Here is a 15,966-nt window from a genome sequence, read left to right as displayed (position 1 = left end):
TTTTTTAACCTTACTAGAGTTAGGAAAGGACTTTGTTGTATACAGTGATGCTTCTTTGAGCGGTTTAGGCTGTGTATTGATGCAAGACAAAAAAGTGATAGCTTATGCATCTCGACAATTGAAGCCACATGAGCGTAACTACCCGACATACAATTTGGAGTTAGCTGCAGTAATCTTTGCATTGAAGATTTGGAGGCATACTTGTATGGTGAGAAATGTTACATTTATACTATCATAAGAGCCTTAAATATCTTTTTTTCGCAAAATGAGTTGAATTTGAGACAAAGACGGTGGATTGAGCTTCTGAAAGATTATGATTGTGTAATAGACTACCATCTTGGAAAAGCAAATGTAGTAGCAGATGCATTGAGCAGAAAAACAGCAATTGAATTACTGGCAAAGTTCGCTTGGCTTAGTATTAGTGATGATGGAAGCTTGTTAACTGAATTAAGAGTTAAGCCGATAATGTTTGACCAAATTAGAGCAGCCCAACCGTACCATCTCTTTTTTCTTCATCAACTTTTCATCTTCTAGTCGGGCTGCTCTAATTTGGTCAAACATTATCTACTTAACCCTTAATTCATCTAAAAAGCTTCCATCATCATTAATATTAAGTTGAGCGAACATTGCCCGTAATTCAATTGCTGCTTTTCTGCTCAATGCATTTGCTACTACATTTGCTATTCCTGGATTGTAGTCTATTACACAATCATAATATTTCAAAAGCTCAATCTACCGTCTTTTTCTCAAATTCAACTCCTTTTGCGACAAAAGATATTTAAGGCTCTTATGATCAGTATAAATGTAGCATTTCTCATTATACAAGTAATGCTTCCAAATCTTCAATGTAAAAATTATTGCAGCTAACTCCGAATCATATGTCGGGTAGTTGCGCTCATGTGGCTTCAACTGTCGAGATGCGTAAGCTATTACTTTTTCTTCTTGTATCAATACACAGACCAAATCACTCAGAGAAGTATCACTGTATGCAACAAAGTCTTTTCCTGACTCTGGTAAGGTTAAAACAGGTGTATCAGTCAACATTTGCTTCAATGTCTTAAAAATCTTCTGGCACTGATCATCCCAGATAAAAATAACATTCTTTTATAGAAGCTTAGTCATCGGCAATGCTATTTTCGAAAATCCATTAACGAATCTTTGGTAGTATCCAGCTAGTCCCAGAAAACTACTTACCTCGGATACTTTTTTTGGTGCATTCCATTGAACAATCGCCTCAATCTTCTTCGGATCAACTCTGATTCCATCAGCAGGCACGTCCCAAAAACACCACCTCTGATAACCAGAATTCACATTTACTCAACTTCCTGTACAACTGTTTTTCCCGTAGAATCTGTAGAACTATTATGAGATGTTGATAATGTATTTACTCTGTTTTCAAAATGAAGACCACCATAAAATGATCTAAATACGACAGGAAATTGCGATTCATTAGATTCATTAATGCAGCTGGGGCATTATTCAACCCGAACGGCATCACCAAAAACTCATAATGACCATACCTACTACGAAATGTAGTCTTTGGCACATCATTTTCTAACATTTTAACATTTTAACATGTATTATCAACGGGCATCCCCGACACACTTGGTCTACAAACACAGTTTGTCCCAGAGGGCTAGACACCTCTATTAAAACTCTAGATATTTCAGATTTTAATTTTTTTGACTCGACCAATTTCGAATTAATATATGAATGTGATGATCTCGAATCAATTAATGCATAAATAGGTTTAGAATACAGTAAAAATATACCTGTCACGACGTCATGTGCATTGCCTTCTTCCCGAGTCTGAACTACGTATGCCCTGGTTGACGCTCTGGCCTCTGACTGCTGAGTAACTATGTCATTGCCTTTTCTTACACCACCTCTAGAAATAGAACCGCCTCTACCCGAGCCTTTGCCTCGAGTAGTAAACACTGATCTCTGTGATGCTGCAGGTGCGATGCTTTCACTTTTCAGGCAATCTCTGATAAAATGATCTGTAGACCCACATTAGAAGCATCATCTGGTTATTCTCTAACATTTACCTCTATGCTTTTTCCCACAATGTTTGCAGTCCGGCATGTCAATGTCTCGAGAAGGGCCTTTTACACTGCCAGTAGAAACTATAGTCTACTTTCCTCAGCTTTTATCACCTCTGTTAGATCTAAAACTCGGCCTTCAACCACATCTGGTTTCTCTAGATCTTTTTGGCTAAGGATTAGAACTAGTAGTTCCAGTTCATTTCCTGGTCGATCTTACTATTTCCGAGTTTTAATCCAATCCCAGAACTTGCTCTACCATTTTTACCCGTTCGACCAAATTTACAAATTCTGTTATTCGGTGTGATACTAATTGTACTCTGATTTCATCTCTTAAACCTCGTAGGAACCGCTTACAACTGTCGGCCTCTGTCGGTATAAACTCTGAAGTATATCAGCTGAGTCTAGAAAATTCCCTTTCATAGTCTACCACTGATAGATTATCTTGTTTTAACATCAGAAATTCTTGCTTTTTATCTTTAATATATAATTCCCTAATAAATTTCTTTTGAAATTCTTTCTGAAATAAATCCCATGTTACCTGTTCTGTTGGTACATGTTGAATTACAGATTCCCACCACAAATAAGCTTCACCTTGCAGTAGAGAAACAGCACAGATAAGACATTCTCGGAGGGTACGTTCCAGTTGTTGCAGAACTCTTTTAGTTGATTCCATCCAATTCTCTGCTGTGGATGGATCGACTCTTTTCAGACCCAAGAATTCAGTGGCAACATATTTTCTTAATTCTTTTATTGGGGCCAGTCTCGGAGTAGGTGCGAATGTCGTAGCAGGAGCAATTCCCGCTACCCTTTGTAAGCCATCAGCAATTACTCTTAACAAATCAGAATCATCCCTATCTCTGACATTTCCCCTATCTACTCTAGGGTATTGATTTCTCATCGGGTTTATACTAGATGTTATTGATTCAGTTTCATCTAATCCGTATGATTCTTTGTCTCCGATGTACATTTTTTTGTCAGTATCATTTATTCGTTCATCTGACATCTTTAATCTATAAAACAGAAACAGATAAATAGGTCAGCATCCAAACCCCGACTCAGTTTTGACTCAACAGTAGCATGTACCTCTAGACTCACTTTCGAGCTCGATTTAGCCCGAGAATCAGCTAAACCTGAATAGCTCTGATACCAACAACTGTAACACCCCCGACCCTAAACTGTCGTCGAAATAGGGTTACAAAGCATTACCGAACATATCGGATAATTTACGAATAACTCATAAATAAATTAACATATATAGTATAATTCAATCATTAAATCCCTATAATGGACCCTCGAAGCCCAAAACATGTATTAGAAGTGGAACGGGATTTGTTCGAGTACTTTAGAAATTTTTCGTAAATATTTTTTTTTTGAACTCAATATAACCCATTTATAAATATCTAATATTCTCGGTAATTTCAAACCGCAACCAATTTATAGTTAATATGGAAACCAACACATTTTCACATTCAAACATACTTAAATCATGTGTAAAACATTGACTTATCAAATTGATCAACAACATTCGTGATACTATATAAAAGTTAACTAATAAACTTCATTTATCTCATTTCAACTTTAGTACCAAACATACCATTTTATAACTTAACATTTCATTTCTCATTCAAACATTAGAGACCAGTTCTTTACAACCAAAACTCACAAAACCCTTAAATAAGACCTAGGTACATGCCACATTTACCAAAAGGAAAAAAATGCATCACCAATGTTGTGCTGAAATAGGGATTGATCTAGATGCTGAACCAGGACCTTTGACTTCTACTGACCTGAGCACAGAAACAATTGTACGCTGAGTATATCTATACTCAGTGGTATTACCATAATTCAAACTATATAACATTAATGAATTATAAATATCAATGTAATGACCTAAAATTCACAGGCATAAGAAAAAGTACATTATCGGGCCTCCGTCTTAATAAACCGAATTAGTAAATATTTATTAGAAGTAATTATGAGTCTAGGGGTGTGTTTAAGTAGATTTTAATTAAGTGAATTTAGCTTAATTAAGAGAAATTGAGAAAAAAGACTTTGAATAAGGTGTGAAAGTCTAATTATAGATTAAAAGAAAATAAGAGGGACTAAATAAGAAATTAAGCCTATTCCATTAAATGAGGCCGCAAACACTTATAAAATCTTAGATTTTTGTAATTAAATATTATTTAATTATAATATATATTATTATATTATAATATTGTCATTTATATTAATTATAAATAATATAATATATTATGAAATAAATAAATTTATGCCAAATGTATGGTGATGATAATGTATATGTGTAAAATACATATTAATACACTTGTAATTTATTTATATATTTTCTTAAATAATAAGTAAAAGATATCTATATTATATTATTATTTATATTATGACATTGGTATTATTTTATTATTATTATTATTATTATTATTATAAATTAAAGAAAGACAAATGTATGGTGTTGATAGTATTCAAATGTAATAATATATATATGTATACATTTGTAATACAAATATTTATTCAGTAATAGATATTTGTTAAAAATATATTATAATGTATAATTATAAATAGGTCAATAAGATAAAGAAATGAGAAAAAAAGAAGAAGAAACAAAACAAAAAGAAACAGAGAGCAAACGAAATTATGAAGGAAAGAAAAAGGAAAGAAGGATAAAGGGAAAATTAGAGATTTCAAGCTTGAAGTGTAATTGGTAAGTTAAATTAAATCTTTTTCTTTTAATTTTTGAGTTTTTAGAATCCTAGAGATAAATACTACTTCAATTTATTCAACATGAACAACATCTAATAATTTGCTAACTTCAATTTATTCAGCATGAACAACATCTAATAATATGCTAACTTTCAAAATTTCAACACAAATCAAATAGTATTTATTTCTAGGATTCCAAAAACTCAAAAATTACAAGAAAATAACTTAATTTAACTTACCAATTAAACTTCAAGCTTGAAATCTCTAATTTTCCCTTTATCCTTCTTTCTCTTTTCTTTCCTTCCTAATTTTGTTTACTCTCTGTTTCTTTTTTTTTTCTCATTTCCTTTATCTTATTTACCTATTTATAATTATACATTATAATATATTTTAACAAATATCTATTACTTAAATAAATATTTGTATTACAAATGTATACATATATATTATTACATTTGTATACTATCATCACCATACACTTGTCTTTCTTTAATTTATTATAATAATAATAATAATAATAATAATAATAATAATAATAATACCAATGTCATAATATAAATAATAATATAATATATAGATATTTTTACTTATTATTTAAGAAAATATATAAATAAATTACAAGTGTATTAATATGCGTTCTACACATATACATTATCATCACCATACATTTGGCATAAATTTATTTATTTTATAATTTAATATCTTATTTATAATTAATATAAATGACAATATTATAATATAATAATATACATTATAATTAAATAATATTTAATTACAAAAACCTAAGATCTTTATAAGTGCTTGCCGCCTCATTTAATGGATAGGCTTAATTTCTTATTTAGTCCCTCTTATTTTCTTTTAATCTATAATTAGACTTTCACACCTTATTCAATTTAGTCTTTTTTTTCTAATTTCTCTTAATTAAGCTAAATTCACTTAATCAAAACCTAATTAAACACACCCCTAGATTCATAATTACTTCTAATAAATATTTACGAATTCGGCTTATTAAGATGGAGGCTCGATAATGTACTTTTTCTGATGCCCGTGAATTTTGGGTCATTACAATCAATTATATAACATTTTAAATCATAAGAACTAATTTACATTCAAATTCCTATATCATCTATAACATTTCATCAACTAATATCATATATCAACAATTTAGTCTTTTATCAAATTCATGAACCTTAGTTTCAGGCTTTAGAATCGCACATCCCATTTCAATTCACAATTCGATTCTCAATTTCTTTTTCATACCTTCAATAGTAAGATTAATCAAATTCGTTCTATTTTCTCATTTATTCACCTTATTAACAAAACTCGGACCTTGACGGATATAAGGATTCCAACCAAACACACCAGAATGATCCATCTAAACACACCAAAATAATCCTCCCAAACACACCAGAATGGCACTAAGTGCCTCTTCGGATATTCCGAAGAAATATAGTAACATCAGTGTCTCCTCGGCTAAGCCGAAAAATCCCCAAATTCTTCCAATCCTATGGCATGCCAACTCAATCCGACTCTACCCGACTAGTTAATAGGATATTCAATTTTCATATTTCAATTCCATCACTTTCTCATATTTTCAATTCAAGTCATTTTCAATTTAATCACAGTTCAATTCAATACAATTTTCCACTTCCAATCAATATACCATCAAATATTCATACATAATCATACTTCATCTCAATTTCAATCATTTCAATATGATACTTACCTTATAATTTACTTACAATACATATAAATTTAAATATAACATTAATAAATAGTAGTTTGAATTATAGTAATACAAACCGTGATTTTATCGTGTCTACTCCTTGATAACTTTTACTTTCCTTTTTGAGCCGATGCCTCTGGTCCTTTGCTAGCTACGAAAATTAAAGTTAATTTACACTATTAATACAGTACTAACTTATATTAAATAATTGAATTTTCTATTCAACTTGAACTTTAATTTCAATTTGGTCCTAGCTAAATTCACTTACTTTTCTATCTCAATTCATACTTTATTTCTACTCAATTTCCTACCAAATTCAACTTAACTATCTAATATCCATGAATAAACCCTAATTTCAAATTTCTTTCAATTTAGTTCTTCTAACACAAAACTTATAGCTTACTTTACAATTTAATTCTTTTATCAATTCTAACTAGAAATTCTATCAATCAAACCCCTAATTCAACAATTTGTCTGACATGAATCGTGTTAAAAAATCTAAGAACTTTCAAAATTTCAACTTAATTTCAACAAAACTTTATTCTAAGGCTTCAAAAACATCAAAATTAAAAGAAAAAGACTTAATTAACTTACCAAAATAATATCCAAGCTTTAAAACCCTAGTTTTTCCTTTTTCTTTTCTTTTTCTCCCTTCCTTCCCCTTTTTCGTTTCACTCTCTGTTTCCTTTTATTCCTTTTATCTTTTATTTACTTTATTAGTTTTATAATATTATATTATATTATATTATATTATTTAATTAATAAATATCTTTATACTTAAATTATAAGTAATTAACTACTTATTTTACAAGTGTATAAATATATGCATTACACATGTATAATTTAATCACTATACATTTATCTTTATTTTAATTTATTTATCATATAAAAATCTTATAATATAATTAATATACAAATATCTTTTACTTATTGTTTAAGAAAATATATAAATATTTTACAAGTGTATAAATACAACCATTACACATTTATTTTATCATCACCATACATTTGACATAATTTAGTTTATTTTCATAATATAATATTTATAATACCTTAATTTAATAATATATTTTATAATTAAATCATATATAATTATATAATTAAAATCTAAAGTATCTAAGATTTTTAGCATGGTTTGCCGCCTCATTTATGAGGATTGGCCTAATTTCCTTTTAGTCCTTTTATTTTCTTTTAATCTACAATTCAACTTTTACCATTTATTCAATTTAGTCTCTTTTTCCTAATTACTCTTAATTAAATTAAATTCACTTAAATAAAAACCTAATTAGACGCACAACTAGGCCTATAATTATTTCTAATAAATATTTACTAATTCGGTTTGCTAAGACGAAGGCCCAAAATGCACTTTTCGATGCCCGTGAATTTTGGATCATTACGTATATATTAGTAAAATTAAGATCTGAATATAATTATTTCGCTTTGATATTAGTAAATTTTGATTTTTGAAAATTCATTATTTCATAACTTAATATGGTATTGATTATATTATTTTGAATTGATTTAGATAAAAGTTAAAAATAATAATTTGATTATTTTATTTTAATAAAATGAGAAATAATTTATTTCATAAGATTTTATAAATCAACTTAATATTTTGACCATGTTTAAAAATTCACTTAATAATTAGATTTAAGTGTAATTATTTGTAATTGAAAAGTCACATATTTAAGTAACTATCGTAATTGATGAGCCCCACCATTGATGAGCCCCACCAAATTGGGTGTAGTCGCAGCACTCCAATTATACTTTCCATTTCTTAGGGAAAGATAAGAGTTTGAGTAATTATTCAAGTAATTACATCCGAATTCAATCTTAAACAAATATTTTTATATAAGTTAAAAGAATTATATTATAAGTATGAATTTGTATGAGTGTTTGGGATGGTTATGGCGAAAAAATTCTTATTTTATAAATCTTAAAAATTTATTATAAAAATAATCATGTATTTTATAAAGTTATAAAAAATTATATTATAGCTTATTATAAATCCTAAAATATTTTTAAAGTTACGGTCAAATTTTTTTATAAAATAATCTACATGTTATAATAGTGTTGTAATATTTTTATTTATAAAAATTATGACCAAGTATGGACATAACTTATTTATGTGTACATGCTATATATTATAAAAATAATATACTTGATCATACAAAATGTTATAGTTTTTTATATATTAACTTATTTATAAAAATTTTTTTCTAAAGTTATTGTAAAAATTATATTATTTATAAGAAGTATTATGAAAATTTTGGACAATTTATAAAATCTTATTTTTAAAGGTTATATATTATTTTTACTTAATTTACGTATTATAAATATATATATATATAACCTATAAATCTTTGTCCAAATTAAGTTTATATAAGTTTTATAATTAAAACTATAGAGCAATTGACATGTGAATCCAAAATATTATAAGATCAATGCTATTTGTGCATATAGAAAAGTTTATTGCACTATTTGAGAGAACGTAACAGACTCAAGCTCCATAGACAACTTCTGGACTTTTTAGGCTTTAATTTGAAATATTTAAGGCTTCAAAATGTGGTTGAGAATACATTTGTTGTTCTAAAAAAATATTTCTCATATTAATAACATCAACTTAATATAGTATAAAAAAACAATGTTGGATTGTACTAGTATGTTGCATATTTCACAACTTCAATCATAGGTGGAATTAAGATGATTGATACTTCATAGAGTACATGGAAGAAAGAAGTTACGATAATCTTAATGATGCAAATTCAAATGATGATGAACTAGGTCAAAAACCAACAAATAATAATAACGAGCATGTGTTAAATATTAAAATGGAATACCCTAACAAAATATACACTACAACAATTAGATAAATTTGCCTATGAAGTTTATTTTTCTTGTTATTTTTATTAGTAGTTGTGTTATCAACTACTTTTTAGACTAACATAATATATATGATGCTTTAATTTTATTTTTGTTATTTACTTAATTTTTTATAATACTAATAAATTTTTATAGTAAATAATATTCTTTAAAAATATAAATTATGTAACTATATAATTATAATTTATACTATATATCAAAATAATATAAGAATTTTAAAGTAATTATATTCTTTCAGTTAAACACTTTTTATTGAAATTTTATTTTATCTAAAAGGTTAATATAGTTACCAAACACAATTTAAAAAAAATTGAAAACTTTTAATGGTTAATCAAATATACCTCACAAATCTCTATAGTGTTCAACATTTGTATTTTCTTACCGTTCAATCAAAACTTTATTTATAAATTATATAATTTTTATAAATATATTTGTTATATGATTATGTTTTTATCCACATAATGACTTGCCATAATTTAATGTTTATAATGTTCAAAGCGATATCTAACCCAAGGTGTTTTACGTCAACCATAAAAACGTGGCTCAATTAATAGAGACATTAGGGATAAATCTTAAAATTATATATAAATTTTGATAAAACCTGCAACATTATACATTGATTTTGATTTTGTACAATTTTACACATGAAATTTTGATTTGATTAAATTTTTATAAATCAATAACATTATTGTCAATATAATATCATTTTAACTTTACATATTATATACACAAATAATTATATTTATGAAATATAAAAATAAATTGATGTAATTATATATTTAAATGTATACAATTGGATAAAAATTAAAGTATAAATATATTTATACCATATAAATTTAGGTTTATATATTTTGAAAAATTTTCCTAAAAGATACCCTGTATTGATCTATTCCGTTTGGAGTTAGGAAAACAATGGGTGAGTCACACCAAACTAAATTTTTGGACAATATTTTATTTTTATTGCAAAATTGTATATAAAAATATTATTCATATTTTAATTTGGGAAAAATCTAAATAAACATAAAAATAGGAATATTTTAGGGTTAAATATTTTTTTCGTTTTTGTAATTACTCATATATTGAGGTTTCAACTTTTTCTTGAGTACTACTTAGTCTTTGAATTTAGTAATTGTTTTGTATTAGGCTTGATTTTTTATTCAAGTTAACTTTTAAATTTGTCAATTGTTTTCACATTGAGACTTGAATTTTTTAGTTGAAGTTAATATTTGATATTTCTTTGAAAACTCTAAAATTTAAACTCTTATATAAAAACTATTGTCAAATTTAAAGACTAATTTAAGTAAAAAATAGTTCAAGCTTCAAAATAAAACTAATTATTTAATTTAAATATGAGAGCGGTTACCAAATTCAAGAAGTAATTTAGAAAAAATTTCAATCCCACTTAACCAAACCGGTCTATTGGCTATTCTAATCCGATGGCCCCTATTTCATTGGTTGTCGGCTCATTTCTTGCTAGCCATAGCCCTAAGCTCATCTCCACCGTACGTGCCATTGTGCTTAGCACTTGGGTCGTAGGCAATCTTAGCCGCACATCACTCACCATGTTTAACATATGGGAATTCAATTTTTGGTTAAAATATGTCCTAACTCCCTGAATATTTAAATTTATTTATTATATTTTTATTTTCAAAAATTTATTATTTAAATTTTAAAATTTAAGTTTAACCGTTAATATTGTTAAAATTATTATTTTAATTTAAGTTTATTACAATATTATTTTTAGCTATATTATTATAAATGAATTTTTTATTTTAAAATATTAATAAATTTAACAGTTTTAATAATTAGAATTAAATTTTAAAATTTAAAAATTAAATATTAAATTTCTAACATTAAAAATATAAGGAGTAGATTTTAAATTTGTGAAAAATACAGATACTTATAAAGTATTTTAACCTCAATTATATATATTCTAATAATTTAAATAAAAAATAATGTCATTCACTCCATTCAATCAAGTGAAGGAAAAATATTTTCCACGGAATCGGCAGCAGCGTGTTGAAAATTTCACCGTTCATCTTAAATAGATCTTCATGTCCCCAAAATAATATCAATAATAATAATAATAAATAGATCAAAACCAGTAGGTCGCGAAAAGATCAACGACTTTGATCTCAATTCTGTCAATCAAACGGTCCACGAATTTTATCACTTTCTTACCAGCCAAGACCACGCTTGTTTATTCTCTCTCTCTTGTTTTGGAGTTAGCAATGGAGCAGAAATGCTGTCGCTATATTTTCTCGAGAAAATGAAAGAAAAGAAAAAGTTTTGTGCTTTGAAAGCTATTTCAGTGTAATTATTCACACTTTTTTTTCCCCTTTAATTTACTTTCCTATACTCTAAGATGTTTTGATTGAAAATATTAGGTAATGTTCTTACCTTGTATTCCAATGTAAATATCTATTTCCCTTTCTCATTTTCATGTTATTTTAATTTGATTCTGCAAACTTGATAATGGGTTTTCAGTTTCCTTCTAGTTAATTAATGGGTCGATTCCAATTTGCGTAAAAGACATAGATTAAATATATAGAAGATTGAACTTTGTTTAATTTTCTGAACTCAAGTTATTGTGAAAATTTATGCTTATAGAGTTATGGGTTATCAAAATTATAACTGGAAATTTAACATTTAGTTTACTTCAATCATGTCTGTTGAAAAAGGTCTAATTTCTTCTTCTTTTTTCTGCTTGGGTTTTTATTTATGAGTAGTTTTAATTTAGTTTTATATGTATTTTCTGTAGAAATACCAGATATTTAAAGCCTTGTTGATGCTTAATGTCACCACTATACTGTGTTTTTTAGTAGTTTAGGTTGCATTTTTGCAAATTTAATGTATAGAATTTTTTTATCTTTTGAAAAATTCCATTTTTTTTGCTTGGATTTTTATTTATGATTAGTTCATATTTAGTATTGTATGAATTTTGTGTGAAATTATCAGATATTTTAGGTTGTTAGGGTTTGATCGCTGATCATCGTATGTTGGCTGTTATGATCGCCGAGTTATTTGAACTGATTTATTAATGTATTTGTAGCGAATGCAATCCTCAATATGTTGTAGTCGCATTGTCGGCTGACTATGCTGTTTATGCATCACTTTGGTGAGCTTGAGCTGCTTGATTTTAGTTTCCAGCTTTGCATTGTTGTTATTGTGTTATAACGACATACACACACATATGCTCTCTGAAATTTCAAGACATGGTTTTTGTTAGCTTGATTAGTATAAAATTGATTCTATGTTTGATTCATGGCAGCTTTTGTATATGGATGGAATAAAGTTGTTGGTTCTATCGATGTTGTGTTGTCGAGTGTTAAGTTGAGTGGTACCAGTTGTGAACTTTGGGTGGAAAGCAGTAGATATCTGGAAAGTCGATAAGCAACCTATGCTTCCACACTATGTAATTTGGTCGGCGGATTTAAATGGACAGTTCCTCTTCGGAAGATAACAGCAAGCAAACTGACCAATACCCGTTGCTAATGGAACGTGTGGAAAGCCATAGCAATCAAGAGCACATCATTAACGTAACATGGCATGACGAGCTTGACAATGCTTCTTCGAGCTCGTCTCTGGATGAATTATCTTCTAGAGCGAACTTAGCACGGAATGAATATAGATCTTCAAGCAGCACACAAGCTTCCGGATATCAGACTTCTTCATCGAACGGGTTGAACTCTTGGAATTCTTCATTCACGAGGCATCGCAGGAGCCCTTTAAATTCTGCATTATGGATTTTGTTCGAGTTACTATTTATTGTCAGTCAGATTACAGCATCTGTGGTGGTTCTATCGTTGTCGAGAAACGAAAAGCCAGAAGCTCCCTTGTTCACATGGATTGTTGGTTATGCATCTGGTTGTGTTGCAAAACTTCCTATTCTTTATTGGCGCTACCGTAACCGCAACGATGGTATTGAGCAAGATTCGTTGCACTCAAGTCAAGGTTCCTCTTACGGCAATCCCAGTGAGTCTACACCATTTACAGCTATTGCAATTATTCAAGCTTTGGATGAGGAGAATGATCACATTACTGAATCAACAAGGGACGGTCATATTTCCGGAACCTTAAGTACCAGGTGTGTTTGCAATTTGCATTTGTTTGTCAGTCATTACTTTTATATGATAAAGTCGGATAGAATGCAAAGGAAAATAATTTGTACATCACAAACGTATATAGGGACATGGGTATGGATACCGTATCCAATACTCACATCAGAGTCCGAGTAACAAAGGCTAAACAGCTCGAATATGGGAAAAAAAAATGCAGTACACTCTTTGGTTGATACATGTATGCTTATATAATATAAACAATTATTGTATTATCTCACAAATTTCTTTCGATTCCGTATGTTATCATATCAATGGTGTCATCGAGTGAAGAATTGGCATTGGATTTGCAGGTTTGATGTATTAGTAGACCGTTTCAAGATGGTGCTAGATTGTTTCTTCGCAGTGTGGTTTATCATAGGCAATATGTGGATATTTGGTGGTCATTCATCTCCTTCTGATGCTCCTAAAATATACAGGTACGATGAGGACTTATGATATCGATTACTCTTTTTGACTGAGAGTTGCAGTTCCGTTGCGGTTTAAGAACTGTTCATCGGTTTCATTGCAGGTTATGTGTAGTGTTCCTTACATTTAGCTTTATTGGATATGCCATGCCTTTCATACTATGTGCAGCAATTTGTTGCTGCTTGCCCTGCGTAATTTCTGTCCTCGGTTTTCGGCAGCACTTTTCGCCAACTAGAGGAGCCACCATGGAATCTATAAGCACATTGCCGACCTACAGGTTCAAATCTAAGAAAATTGTAAATGTTGATGATCCGGATGTTTCATGTGGAGTTCTGGCTTCCGGTACTGCAAAAGAACGTGTGATATCGGGAGAAGATGCGGTAAGTTCAATTCATTCAATGCTGTTGCTATTGGTTTATCGGTCTTTAGATGTAAAATGCAACCCACTTGAACTTAATTCTGTGTACTTGCTAGGATCGAACTAGATGAAACCGAACAAAAGCATTCCGTGTTACTTCGACCCTTCATTTTTATTTGGCACTCGTCTGACCCATACCCATCTGATATGGGAATGTGACCCTTCAAAGACCTTTCAAATATACGAAAAACCTGAACATGCTCATGTTAGCTCTATACTTGTATCCGACACATAGATCCAAGTCTGAGTAATGTAGATAATAATCGAACTTACGGACCGGAGGTGTTGCAGGTTTGTTGTATTTGCTTGGCAGCATATGCAGACAATGACGAACTGAGGGAGCTGCCATGCATCCATGTCTTCCATGTAAAGTGTGTAGATAAATGGTTGAGAATCAATGCATGTTGTCCCCTTTGTAAAACAGAGGTTGGCAACATCAGTGACAGTGCTTCACCATTAACCGGAGATTCAAATTAACAGCATACCGGAAAAATGACAGTTGAAAGACGAAGCAATGTCTTAAACAATTCGACCTTCATATCTTGTATTCATAGCTATTTTTATGTATTTTGTTATATTAAATCGTATTTATATTATTTTATGTTGTGTCAAAAATATTTTGAGATATTCGTACATTCATGTGATCATGTTTTTTTATTCAGTATCGTTTTTTATTGCAACTGTTGGTGTTAACAAATTTGTTTATATTAAATAAAATAATGGATAATATAATTTTTACCCTGAATTTGATAATTTATTCACTTTTGTTTCTATAATTCTTTTGTTCACTTTGGCATTTAAATTTGAGAATTAGGTTTATTTGTCATTCAATTCAATTATAAAAGTTCAATGATGCGACATTTTAACATTATAAGATTGTCTTACACCATTACTTGAAAATATATATATATTTTTAGGTGGTGAGATGGTGTAATTTCAGAATGTTATATTTACTGTTATAATAATATGACTGGTGGTTGAACAAGCTAGATCATCACTTCTCTATTCAACCAGTTTGATCTGTTTAATCATCGGACCGACAATAAAAAAATAAAATTTTAAGTGCAGGGGACTAAAATAGATATTGTTGCTAAGTTCAATGATCAAAGTAAACTTAATTGCCAAGGCCAATGATAAAAAAATATATATATTATCCTATAAAAGATAATCAAGCTAAATATTTTATTCAAATCTTTATTTAAACTTGGTTAAAACTCACCCCATTATTTTTTCATCAATTAATATCCAATATAATGACATCATCAATCAAATGTGAAGGACTCAAATAGATAAAAAAAAAAATAAAGTAGGGGAGTGGAGATAGTGGGTTGGGCTTCAACAAAAATTTAGGCTCATTTTTTAGGCCTATTCTAAAAAATGGGTCTAAAATTTTGTCTAAGCTCAGTCTGAATTATAGAAGCCAAACTTGAGCTTGAGCCGGCTTGCATATTAAAATTTTTAATTATTTTATTATATACAACAAATTTAAAATCAATATAATATATCAAATACACTTAAATATTAAAACAAATATTAAAACAACAAACAAATTAAAATAGTAGCAAAATTAATAATAAAATATAAGTTCTACAATATCCAAATAATATTAAAAGCGACAATAAAAAACATTAAATACAGTAGCAAAAAAAAACTCTC

The 15,966-nt window shown here is 28.8% G+C and overlaps 1 protein-coding gene across 3 annotated transcripts; it reads left to right on the top strand.

Moving 5' to 3' along the window:
* Positions 1-11,326: 11,326 nt before the first annotated feature.
* On the top strand, positions 11,327-14,925 carry LOC108489892 (E3 ubiquitin-protein ligase At1g63170-like). 3 transcript variants are annotated; one of them, XM_017794615.2, is made up of 5 exons: positions 11,327-11,753; positions 12,638-13,453; positions 13,778-13,903; positions 13,996-14,272; positions 14,602-14,925. In XM_017794615.2, the coding sequence occupies exons 2-5, from the start codon at positions 12,804-12,806 to the stop codon at positions 14,785-14,787; spliced, it is 1,239 nt and encodes a 412-aa protein (XP_017650104.1). In that variant the 5' UTR covers positions 11,327-11,753; positions 12,638-12,803; the 3' UTR covers positions 14,788-14,925. The 3 variants fall into 3 exon arrangements, with proteins under 3 accessions (XP_017650104.1, XP_052875314.1, XP_017650106.1); XM_053019354.1 differs by having other exon boundaries at positions 11,327-11,779; XM_017794617.2 differs by having other exon boundaries at positions 11,328-11,679.
* Positions 14,926-15,966: the final 1,041 nt, after the last annotated feature.

Source organism: Gossypium arboreum, chromosome 9 (genome assembly GCF_025698485.1).
Source record: "Gossypium arboreum isolate Shixiya-1 chromosome 9, ASM2569848v2, whole genome shotgun sequence".
Lineage (NCBI taxonomy): Eukaryota > Viridiplantae > Streptophyta > Magnoliopsida > Malvales > Malvaceae > Gossypium > Gossypium arboreum.
Note: the sequence above shows the minus strand (reverse complement) of the source record. Positions and strands in the feature narration are given on the sequence as shown.